Raw genomic sequence first — 13,047 nt, 5'->3', positions numbered from 1 at the left:
GTTCCTTCGCGTATTGGTGTGGAACTTCCTGTGCTCCATTTTGTGGCCATTACCCCTTGTCCTGTCTCCACAGACCACTAAAAAGAGGTTGGCCATATCCCTTAAAAAGGTTGGCCATATCCCCTAAGTTGCATTAGACAATAAAATACTTCATATAAGTAAGGTAGGACTGTAGTAGGAGACAGGGCTTCACAAAGCTGTTAATAACAAATGATACTAAGAATTGGAAAGAGATTAAATATGTAAAACAGCATATCCTCTGGTTTCCATTTGTTTAATTGCAGTTTTCATATTACATGTGATTTCCTGGCTTGACCTTGCAGCTCTCTTGTCCTTCACTATGGACTTGTCTGATGACCACTGGACAACTGACTATCTTGACTACTTTCATTGGACCTGCCCTGATCATTATAGTACTGTGAGTCTATGCCCCTTGTCAATTAGATCACTGCTCCTGCCTGCCTTGCTGTCGTCCTTTGCTTCTGGTTCACCTGCTCTTGCTGAGCAGCCTGTCCTTGATGTTCCCATAAAGTGGGAACGTGTTCGTGCAGAAGTCAGTTCTAGGACTTCATGTAAGACATGCTGCACCATTGAGACTCTGGCTAGGAAACAACACAGGAAGGCTAGCAAGAGTGCAGACTAAGGCTAGCTTTCTCATCTGGATTTACAAGAAGAAGAGGGATATTCTTCAATCAATGGTGTCTGTGTCTGTGAAAAAGACATAAATGCTAGTGTCACCTAGGAATGTCCCACAAATCTTCTGAACCTCCTTTTCTTTTGAGGGCCCTTTGTCACAATCAAGGAAAATAAAAGCGTCACAGCAGTTAAGACTATCTTTGTATAGTCTAGTTACATGAGTGCAGAAGTCTTATGGCGTTGCAAACTCCTTGAGAAAATACCCATAATGCTCAGCACACAGGCAATAACTTATCCTCCTTACTCAGATGAGAAACTATTTGTGGAACCTGTTTCCCTATTTGGCTTTCATATATCAAATTCTGAATACCTTTTACATTGGTGGTGGTAGGTAAATGTGTAGTTTGCAAGTTCACATTGGGAATATTCTGATGCATTAAAGAAAAAAAAAAAAAAAAAGACTAGGATTTCTTCGTGTTTATTACATACCTGTATTTGTAGTCATGAAAGCTCATCTGCTGGGCTTTCAGTTTGGAAATCAGCATCCTTAGAATTTTTAAGAAGATGCCAAAATTAACCTTGAAAGAAAATATATATTGGTTGTTTACACAAGATTTGATGTCATTATTCATATGGCTATAAAAGAGGCATGAAATTTGCATTAAATATTTGTAAAACCTGATGTTAAATAACCAGAATGCAACTGTGTTCAGGTCAGAACAGAAGCAGGTTATTAGTACAGCCTTGGGAGAGAGCACAGAGCAGTAGTGACAGGTTATGCTGATAGGCTGTGCTCTCTCCCAGTGAGACACTTACAGCATTAATGTACCTTTAAGTTATAAAACTTTTCACCAAAATTAGTCAGATAGGCAGGATGTGGTTGAACAACAGCAGCACTTGGAATTCTCTAGATAAGTACTTTCTAGTCAACCAGATAAGGAAGCTCTGGGCAGTGCATCCATTTACAAATAACTCAATGTTAATAAAATTGTTCTGACTTGACTGAGACTAACCTGACAATATTTCCCATCTAGTGTGGCCTGCAAAGGCCTTTACAGCATTAACTATTTTACTTCCACAAACAAAAAGCCCTATACAAAAAGATAATTCAAGTTGTGCAGTTAGGAAATTTAACATTGCCTTATTTCAGCCTGATTTACATGTATGTTATGATTTGTGATCTTCCATTACAAAATTATGTTTTAATTTTAACATGGAATGGTGTTTCCCAATTTGGTCAATGGACAGTTATTCAGGACTACTTTTCTTGTCTTCATTTGTTGTATAGTCCTGTTATTGTCCTGTATAAAAAATCATACACTTTTCATACTGTTCTCTACAAATGTGCACAGATAGATCTTTAAAATATCAAAGGGCGATAAGGAGATATTATTCTCTTTAAAACAGACACCTGAAAATGGAAACATAAATAGATGGAGTTCCAAAGTGTAAGATCTCAGTAATTCAAGTTGGTTTGGTTTGATTTTTTTCAGAGGAAAAAGAGTCATCATTATGTCACAGGGGCATAATGAGGTTCTCACCAGCCCACCTCTCATGTCTGTCAAGAGCCCTCTGGATGCCATCCTTTCCCTCCAGCCTGTTAACTGCACAACACAGCTTAGTGTCATTGGCAAACTTTTCAGTTCCTCAGTTCTTTGCACTGATTTACACCAGCAAAGATTATGCCCTACCATGTCACTAGCTAACAGGAAATCATGCAGAAATATCTTTATTAAAAGGTGTTTTTAAACTACTGATACTCTCCATCCAAGTGCTATTCTTCAAATTATTTATGAATTCATTCCTAACTCTTAGATCTGTTTAGTTTCATGTTATTCAGGGAACTTGCTCTGGGTTGAGCATACTAACATCAATGAATGTAACATTCTTACAACAAAAGTAAAACTCTTGGATCTCTTTAATATAATAGAAATTCTAGTATTTGTTTTTGCTTGTTATGTTCCACTAGCTGTTTATTTTCTACCCAAGCTCCAAAAATGTAAATTGGCAATCCAGTCTTCCTTCAGAATTAGACATATCCAGGAAAAAATAGGTTCAGATCCCCTCAGTTTTGGACTTTGTCTGTCTTGAACTCTCACTCGGTTTTGGGGCAGTTTCAGTCTTGAACACTTTCAGCTTGTGTCTCTTCTCAACAATCAGGCCTCTTCCCTTTCTTTTCTGGCTCTTCTCTCCACTGTCTTTTTGAGATAGACAGACAGACAGAGACAAAGAGCTCTATTGCCCTTCAAGTTATTTACTTTTCGTTGACTGCTTGTTAAATGTGTTTCTCTGCTTCACATCTATGTCCACTTTCTCTCTCCTATGGCTTTCTCCAACTCAGCAGCAGCAAAACAGTCCATTGTTTCTTTGCAAAAGTAATAATTTCTACAGCTTTTCTCCATTGTAACAGAAAACAATGTTCTTTCCACATGCATCAGTGCCTCAGTATTGCACTTTGAGCAATCCTTGCATAAGTAAAGAACATCTCTTCTGTACATTTGCTATCTCAGAAAGATTAACAATATGCTAAACTAATCACCTATTCCTCTAATCCTTTTATGCCTTGCTGGCTTTGTAAAAAAAAAGATAATTATGGATAGACACCATAGCCCCACCTATCAAAAATCTGTGCTCACAATTATGTCCTCATGAATTGTTCTGTTCATGCTTTTTTCATCTCTTCATTATCACCCAATTTCAAGTTTAGTCTTCTGTGCAATTTTATTATTATTTTAAACTGTACCTTAGTCTTATCAAGCCATGCTCCAGTTTATTCCATTCTTCTGATGCCTGATAAGAGCTTTCTCTCCATGACCATTTTTACTTTCTGTTGCTAGTTCTCTCTGTCCTTGTTATCACATGAATTTACTCTGTAGATGCTCACCGCATTGTAGGACTCTCCAAAGTCAGCTGCTCACTGCATGAAGTTAGGCTAAAATTATGAGCAGCAAAAGGCTTTGTGTTTGTGCAGAACTGTGCAGAATTCACTGCATAGATACACAGCAGTGTTTTGAGAGACTATTACTGAAATTCTTGTTGCTTACAGATAGACAAAGTGAAGCTATGTCTAGCCCCACAAAGTAAGAGATCTCATCTACAGTCTTTTCTATCTCATGTCCTCCAGTCCAAGGATTGGATTACACTGGGAGAAAGCGTCACAAAAGCCGTATTTGTGTATGATATTGGAAAAGATAAAATAATTCTTACTGTAATGGAAAACAACATAGGTCCTCGGATGATCCACCAGATTCCCATGTGATCATTTGTTCCCCAGCACCTGCAGAATAATTTGAATGATAATTACATTATTTTCATATAAATAAATTAGAAAGCTGAAATAATGTATATATTTCAAAGGGAATTTGACAAATTTTATTTTTTTTAGGTGACATTCAGGAGCAATTGAATTAAAATAGGCGGAGTCTCACCAACAACTGCTATGTTTTCTGAAAATCTTTCCATTAGGATCTTGAGAGAAGTTTCCATAGGTTGTGTACTTGGCAAACTCTTGTCCCTCTCTAATATGCCCTTGTAAGACTTCACTGGGAGTACTGCTTCCAGGTCTGGGGACCCCAGCACAAGGAAGATGTGAGTCTGATAGAGAAGAGCCATGAAGATGATCAGAGGGCTGGAGTACCTATTCTATGAAGAAAGGCTGAAAGAGCTCGGGTAGTTGAGCCTGGAGAAGAGAAGGCTCTATGGTGACCATATTGAAGCTTTTCAATACTTAAAGGGGTCTTATAAAAAAGATGTAGGGTGGTTTTTTTTTGTTTGGTTGGTTTTTGTTTTTACATGGGCAGGTACTGATAGGACAAGGGAGAACAGATTAAACTGAAAGTGGGGAGATTTAAAGTAGATGTTAGGAGGAAATTCTTTACTATGAGAGTGGTGAGACACTGGAACAAGTTGCCCAGAGAAGTTGTGGATGTCCCATTCTTGGAGGTGTTTGAGACTAGTTTGGATGAAGCCCTGGGCAACCTGATGTAGTGGGTGGCATCCCTGACCACGGCAGGGGGTTGGAACTAGATGGTCATTAAGATCCCTTCCAACCCAGGGTATTCTATGATTCTTTGGATCCCCACAACAACTTTATGTGGCACTGAACCTTCGTAGTGGGATAAATCTTACTGAAATTTAGTCATTTAAATCCATAAACTGGAAAAGGATAAGCTGCAAACTGTGACTGCTTTTTGACTAACTAAAAAGTATGCATCCTGTCTCTGGGAATAGAATGGAATGGAATGGAATGGAATGGAATGGAATGGAATGGTTCAGCTGGAAAGGATCTAGAAAGACCATTAAGACCAACTGCCTGGTTAACTGAAAGATAAAGTATATTAATTAGGTAATTTTCCAAATGACTCTTGAACACTGACAGGCACGGGGCATCAACTATCTCACTAGGAAACCAGTGTTTGGCCACCCTCAGTGTAAAGAATTTTTCCCTTATATCTGGTGTGAACTTTAGTGACCAGCGGTAGGACCCAAGGGGATGGTGTCAAGCTGCCACAGGGGAGGGTCAGGCTGGACATCAGGAAGAGGTTCTTCACTGTGAGGGTGGTTGCACTTTGGAACAGGCTCCCATGAACTTTCCATGGCACTACTTTGTACAATTCTCACTCATTATGTCATCAGTTGCCAGGTAGAAGAGACCGGCACCTCCATCCCTGCTTCCTCTCCTCTGGTAGCTGTGGAGAGCAATGTGGTCACCTCTTGGCTTTCTCTTTTCCAGATTAGATAACACAGGTGCCCTCAGCTTTTCCTCATATGACATGCCTTCCAGTCCAGCTTTGTTGCTCTATTCTGGACACTTTCAAAGACCTTAATATCCTTTTAATATTTTGGAGGCCAGAACAGCATGGAATATTCAACTTGAGTCCACACAAATTCTAAATACAGCTGGAGAATCACTTCTTTTACTGGCTGGCCATGCTGTATTTAATGCACCCCAAAATGCAGTTTGCCCTCTTGGCTGTCAGGGCACACTACTACTGGCTCATGTGGAACCTCCTGTTGACCAAAACTCCCCAGATCCCTTTCTGCTGGGCCATTCTAGAGCCACTCATCTCCCAGTCTGTTTCTGTGTCTGGCATTACACTGTCCCATGCACAGAACACTACACTTTTTTTATTGAGTTTCAAGCCTTTGCTAATCACCCGCTGCTCCAATCTAACTAGACCCCTCTTCATGCTCTTGTCCCTCCTGGGAGTTTTTGAGTTTTTGATGATATTGAACTTCCCAGTTCAATATCATCAGCAAAACTGCTGAGGATGCATTACAATCCTGCATCCATATTACTGGTAAAAATGATGAATAGAACTGACCCTGAAACTGAGTCATTCACTAACTTTCTGTCAGCAGGAAAATGTCTTCTTTTCTCCTGATTCAACCTTCTAATTTTTCATATGAAAATGTTCTTTCTTGCTAATTAGCTTGTAACCCTGTGGGACTATGGTCTATATAACATGTAACTCTATGAGAGGGCAAATTTGATTCAGTTCCTGATTATGTTGCTTAATAACTATACTGCTATTTCAAACAAAACTCTCTAGGATCCACAAATAAAATAGGGAAATAAAACAAAGAAAATCATATATGAAAGACAAAGTCTATGTGATGCCATTAACAGAAATGCTGAAAACCATAAGACTGGAAAACTGATGCCTACTGGTGCAGGTTACTCTTACTATTTAATTCACAGAATATTAAATACATTCATCTAATAACAGCTTTTTGTGAATATCAGTTTTGTCATTTTCTGTTATGACTGTTTGTTGTTTTTTTTTTTCTTCCAAAATGATGGCAGTGAATGTTAATTAAACTCAAACCACAGGTGGTCTCCAATGAAAGCACTGGTCTTCATTTCTTGCTAACAAGATACTCTTAGTGAAGATGTTTGTGTTGAAATTTTGCTTCATGTAATTTCCATGTTCATATTCATGAACAGTGAATAAAATAGTTTGCATTTGAGAAACAGTGAAAGTTCATTTTCTTTCTTGATTTATGCTTGTGAATCCATGAATTCCTACTAGTTTACTGTGAAAGGACTAAAATGAACCTAGAAAATCTAACAAGTATTAATATGTGTAGTATAATCTTAATATAACCCTTATAATCCAGTTGTCAACACCAGTGTCAATTACGGTCAAAGGTTTCCAGAATAAATAAAATAAAATAAAATAAAAAATAAATAATAAATAAATAAATAAATAAACACAACTGAAAACCTGTATTCTAAGACATTTTTCCTTTAGTAACCTACCCCGTGTTCTCCAATTTTGATCTGCTTATTCCCCACGGGCCCACAAACAGAATAGGAACAACTGGAAAGAAAAGGAGTTGATTACAGCCAAGCTTACAGAATGATTCATATAAAATAAAGATACACTACAACTGTGTGTGGTGCAAAGACATGTGGTTTTCAGTACTCCATTTAGATGTTGTACAAAAATCAACCTGTTCTTGTATTTCCCCATTTGGAGCTTAAAGACAATAAGGAATTTCATTCTACAGTTGAATATCCTGTTTTCAGTATAGAAATTGTCACCACTGGAATATATATATACACACAAAGATACACGGCTACATACACTCCTGACTAGTCTTAATCTTCTAAGTCCCTGGCCATGAGATTTCAGAAGAATCCGCACTTGAGGCATCACAGACTACCTAAAGTACTGGTTATTAACATTTTTCATTTGTTGAACCTTAAACAATTTTCAGTGGAGACAGAATTCTATCTGGTTAGTTAACACAACTAACAAAAGCTTGTTTTTCTGACTTACCTTTCATGGACACCTTAAAGTTAATCCATGGTCCCCATTCCCCTATTGTTGCCCCCCTCCTGGAGATCATAGACCACAGAGTGAAAAAAATATTGAATTAAGTATTACTACACTGTTCCAGTGGCCTATAAATGTGCAAGTACAAGCTTCAAGCACAAGGCAATGTGAACTACAAAAGGCATCTATTCAGCTGGATTCTCAGCTCAACAACACAGGACAGATTATCTGGTGGAATGAAGAGGAGATATGAGTCAGAACAAGGACTATTCATGAGTCTGGGAATGCTAGCTAAGGCTGTGAGGAGAGCTGGAATGGAGGGAGCAGTGTGTAGAAAGGGTTGGATACAAAATACTCTCAGAGGTAATACTCTGTACTGGTGAGGCCACACTTGGAGTACTGTGTCCAGTGCCGAGTACCCCAGTGCAAGAGAGACACGAAAATAGTAGTAAGAGTGCACTGGAGGGTCACAAAGATGCTGAAGGGACTGGAGGAAAGGCTGAAAGAGGTGGGTTTGTTCAGTCTGGAGAAAAAAAGCCTTCGAGGGGAGGTCTTATAAGTCTGTAAGACCTGAAGGGAGAGTACAGAGAGGATGGGGACAGGCTATTTTCAATGGCGCCCAGTGACAGGACTAGAGCAATAGGCACAAACTGAAAATCTGGAGGCTCCATCTAAACATCAGGAACGCTTACTGACTTTGATGGTGACAAAGCAGTGGCATGGGTTGCCCAGAGAGGCTGAAGAGTGTCCCACCTTGGAGTTATTCAAAATCTGTCATGGGCATGGTCTTGGACAACAGGCTCTAGGTCTCCCTGCTTGAGCCAGGGAGGTTGGACCATGTGACCTCCAGAGGTCCCTTCTTGCCTCAGCCAGTCCATGTTTTTGTGAAAATAGACCTCTGCATGGCTAATATGGGGATGGAGATAGAAACCATCTCACTTAGATGTAAGTTTATTTTGTTGTAGAAGGTAGGTCTGAGAGAACAATCAGGGCATGGACTACTTGGGAAGGGAGATGACATGTACAGGGGAATATGGAGTTTTCCAGTGGGGAAAGATGATGCCAGGGAGGATGAATGGACATTATCAAGTGCAGTTCCTGGGGATTAGCTGAGGAGGTGTGTGCAGCTGCAAGTGTAAGCATGCTGCTGGCTCAAATGTTTGTAAGAAGTGAAGGACCAGATCTCCTGTCTTAGGAGTAATTCTAATAAATATAAATAAGAAACAGCAAAATAGTGGAAGAAAGCCATTATGAAATCAGTGATGATGACATGGGAATGAGAACAATTGAGGGGAACTTACAAATAGATAATTCTTATACTCTTACATTGGTAATCAGATTTCTTAACAGACTTGTCCTATTGCAGTTGTTCAAGTAACAAAACCTGCCAGTGAGCTGGTGATCAGTGCAATGGCATTCAGAGAGGTGGAAAGAAAGAGGCAGCAATGAGAGAACACTAATCAGCATGAAAGACAGTGGTCTTGGTGTGCCAGAACCATAAACTTTAAAAGCTATCATAGCACCGGGATCTTTAAAGAGGAATGTAAGACAGAACAGAGAAATCAAGTAATGAATGGTGAGAATGAACCTCAAAAGTATAAAGTGCAATAAAGGAGACAGCCCAGAAGTTATATGCCAGTGGACATTGAAGAGTGGTGTTATCGTTTGACAGAAAATTTTTATAGATAAAGAAGGATGGGAACAAGCATGAAAAAGAAGGGAAGTAGTTAATTTCTGAAGAGGAATAACTAAAAGAGGAAAAGGAAATATGCCAAAAACTGGATAGCATGTTAAAAATTTCAACCCTGAAAAATAATCTTCATAGCAGCATTCTGGATGGATACAGGTAAGGCCAGAGAAAAGGGTTCTTTAGGAAATACAAGTTCTTATTTGACTATATCTAGAGTTACACACATGAAAAGATTAAGAGAATATCCTACTTCTCTTAAGCATTAAAATTCATTTTTTAAAGGTACTTCTCTTTTCCTTTTAATTCTAGGAAGAGTCTAGATATTAGTTACCTAAGTTTAACTTCATAATATAAAATAAATCTCACTCTGTATAAGGTAGACTAAATTTGAAGATTTAAATTCTACCTGATTTTAAGAACTCACAGGAACTCTTAAGTGAAACAGTACTTAGAGCATGGGCCTCAAAAAAACAAAGCAAAAATCATACTGGGGGACCAGAGAACAACAGAGTTTGGGAGATGGCACAGGAATAGAAAAAAAAAAAAAATAAATAGAATTCTGCTTTAATCATATAGAGCTGGACTTCATGGTTAGATAATAAGGAAAGACTTGTTTATTTATTTTTAATATTAACTACTTGATTTCCCTGTAAGCACAAGGAAATTGGTTGAGAGTATTTGGGACTCCTCATTGATTATGGAGAGAAGATGGCAGGAATCTTTTTTATCTGCTTTATTGTTATGATCATTTACCCTCAGAAACTAGACTTTTTCTGGAGCAAGACCAATTTTCTGAGACAATTCTAAGCAGCAAATTTCTATCCAGATACCAAAATGCAGGTCTTTAATATTTCTGTTTCTGTTTTCTATGTGCCCTATGAACTCTCGAGAAAACATGCACAGAGATGTCTCTGTATGTACCTAGGTTTCATCACCAAATCTGAGCTGTAATATGTTGGAATATTTGCACATATCCATCTCAGATCAAATGTGTGAGTGAATTTGTTACAAAAGGATTGCTTATATGAAATTTCACATCTGCCTTGGGACCTGGAAAAACTGCATTTGAGTATCTGGCGTTTACTTTGAGGCACTGTGTTCCAAATGATTGATGAGTAAATAATCAGTACAGTAAATAATAATAATAATCTTCATCATAAGTATTAACTACCTATTTCCAACAAGTTTTTAATCATGTTAATCTAATGAAGTTAAACAAATTTATATTGAAGAGTATAACAATATTTCTCTTTCAGAGGTGGAAAAAGAAAAGGAAAAAAAAAAGTTTCTTCCAAGTATGTAATAAAACTTGCCTTTCCCCATTGTACATTCTTCCTGAATTGAAAGCAGTGATTTTTGTTAAAGCTTCTTTCTGATCTGACATCAAAATGTCAGGATATGTTACACAGTGAGATAATTTTGAATTAAATTGAATAAAATAATTTTGAGTTAATCGACACACTTACTTCAACAAGCTTTTAAATTACATTTTTGAATTTATTTAGTATATATATATATATATTTTTTTATAGATTTCCCGTGTGGTATATTTGATGCTGAAGCCCTGTTTCAGATCTTTCTCAAAGTGTTGGTATTTTCTACAGCAATTGTTCTCATTCAATAAATGCAGTTTATTTAATAAATACAGCTATAAAGGTATGAAGAATGACCTTATCTAAAATTCACTTAATTCTAATAATTTCTTCCAGTGGTCCATTTGGTTTAGATCCTATCCAATTAAAATCTCAGAATTATCTGTGAAATAACTTTGTACAACTTTAAGACAGCTAGAACATGAACTATTGTCAAATTGACAAGGAATTTTCTACAGTCTTAGTAACAATCAACAAAAAATTATTTTAAACATGTAGATGTTTCTTCATTCCAACTGTAATCAGTGTAACTTTAGTCTTAGCTGACTTTTGCTTCATTTATTTTTGAGTTTAAACATATCTTTAAAATTTTCCTCTTTATCCTGGGTTGATAATTTTAGCATGCAGAACAGCAGAGCAAATATGGAATAATTTATTTATAACTATGTAATCATCCACCATAGTCTAATCACTTTTTCTTTTTCTTTTTTTTTTTTTTTAATGCAATTTTAGAAAATATAAGGGTATTAGTGAACAAGCTTGTAAAACTATACATTGATAAAAGTTATATGGTCAGAAGCTATTCATATGGCATTTCATCCTACCATCCTCCTCAAGTCAGGCCACTGAATATGAATCAATAACTCTTGCACCAAACCCAAGTATTGTCTAAAAGTACATTTTTTATCTTAATTTAAAGCCTTACAAGACTTGCAAGTTGTACAGGTAGATCTTAGATGACAATTGGGAATTAGGAAGCCTTGACTTTCCCCTTTGTCCACGCAAATAGTTTTGTCCATTATTATGTTCTCTGAGTGAGCAACAAATACAACTATCAGATTACACACACCTCTCATACAAAAAGAAAAAGAGTACAATTTACACAAAATTGTTCAAATGTTTGTAACTAACTTTACATTGTCTTTATTCCATTAAAATATGCCTGAAATATAGGACCCATATCATATAGAGTTTCACACTGTCCTCTAATTTAAAGCATACTTTAGAAGTTGAAGAACTTGTTGAGATAGCAAGGTAGATATATAAAAGCCAATTGCTTAATGTACAGACGTCTTCACCATGTAGGTGCTCTATTACAAAGGAAGAAAGTGAAGGTGCTGATAGTGCTTTAATATTCAGCAATGACAGAAAAAATGGTCAAATATAGTAAAAATTTATTCTCATTCTGTTTATTAAGCTATTTTATCTTATAAAACATTTAACCCATTTTCTGTACCTGCAGGTCAAACCTGCAGCTAGTGTGTCAGTTCTAATATACTTTTATTAACAATTGCTGACTTCAAAACAACAAAAAAGTCATTTTTTTTCTCTCTTCATTACAAAATATCCACCAATAACTTACAAAAAATGCCACAGAATCAAGAACTTTGAAATTGTTAGGTACTTACCCCATCCTATCACAATATATGTCTGTAGCAGTCGCCTTTCAGAGAGTACAGCAGTAATCAATAATGTATGGAGATAAGTTCCTTCTACCAACAGCCAAAAATAATTTGCCCCAGCAAAGTAATGCATGAAAAACTGGACAGTCCTGCAAATTATTAAAATCTGTAGGAATGAAAGACCAGTCATCATTGTAATGTATAAAAACTCTGACAAATCCTGTTTTATTTATGTTAGTTTAGCAACCATTTTAAAACCAGCATGTGGTTTTGGTACATATGTATTTCAGTCAGATATCTTTCAAGATACTGAGCTGCTGTTATTTTGGGAGATCTGGGCTTTCTGAGAGTAAAGAACCTGTGATACAGTTAGACTGTGTATGGCTCTTTGGAGGAAAAAGGAGCTGAAGGCAGAGCGGCTCCTGTTCATGTCAGGGGTTGACACTAAGAGCAAGGGGAAGAATTGAGGAGTATTCATTTCATGAATTATACTCTGTAGAAAAGTGTTGCTAGTACACAAGTAGGTCAGGAGAAAATGACACTACACTGGCTCTTGTGTTCAATACTTACTCTGATTAATTTCTGGTTACAATTTCAAATTCATTGTGATCTACAGCTTCCTTATGAGGGGAAGCAGAGGGGAGGTGCTGATCTCTTCTCTCTGGTGACCAGTGATCCCTCTGGTGACCTTGGGTCCTGAGACCCAAGGGAACAGCATGGAGCTGTATCAGGGCAGTTTCAGGTTGGATATTAGGAAAAGGTTCTTCATTGAGAGGGTGGTCAGACATTGAAACAGGCTCCCCAGGAAAGTGGTCATGGCACCAAACCTGCTGAAGTTCAAGAAGGATTTGGACAACAATCTTAGACATTCGGTCTGATTTTTGAGTGGTCCTTTGTGGATCCAGGAGTTGGACTAGATGATCCTTGTGGGTCCTTTCCAGCTC

The 13,047-nt window shown here is 37.4% G+C and overlaps 1 protein-coding gene across 1 annotated transcript in view; it reads right to left on the bottom strand.

Moving 5' to 3' along the window:
• The window catches only part of GLP2R (glucagon like peptide 2 receptor), a 49,327-nt gene that overhangs the window by 14,171 nt on the left and 22,109 nt on the right, over positions 1–13,047 (bottom strand). Inside the window, exons 7-10 of the mRNA XM_032199813.1 lie at positions 12,110–12,269; positions 6,899–6,959; positions 3,844–3,913; positions 1,126–1,214 (exon numbers count right to left, since the gene is read on the bottom strand). Of these exons, the coding sequence (XP_032055704.1) occupies positions 1,126–1,214; positions 3,844–3,913; positions 6,899–6,959; positions 12,110–12,269 (380 nt within the window). The remainder of the gene's footprint in view (positions 1–1,125; positions 1,215–3,843; positions 3,914–6,898; positions 6,960–12,109; positions 12,270–13,047) is intronic.

This window comes from Aythya fuligula, chromosome 18 (genome assembly GCF_009819795.1).
Source record: "Aythya fuligula isolate bAytFul2 chromosome 18, bAytFul2.pri, whole genome shotgun sequence".
Classification (NCBI taxonomy): Eukaryota; Metazoa; Chordata; class Aves; order Anseriformes; family Anatidae; genus Aythya; species Aythya fuligula.
The sequence above is the reverse complement of the archived record's forward strand: the minus strand, read 5'-3'. Positions and strand labels throughout refer to the sequence as shown.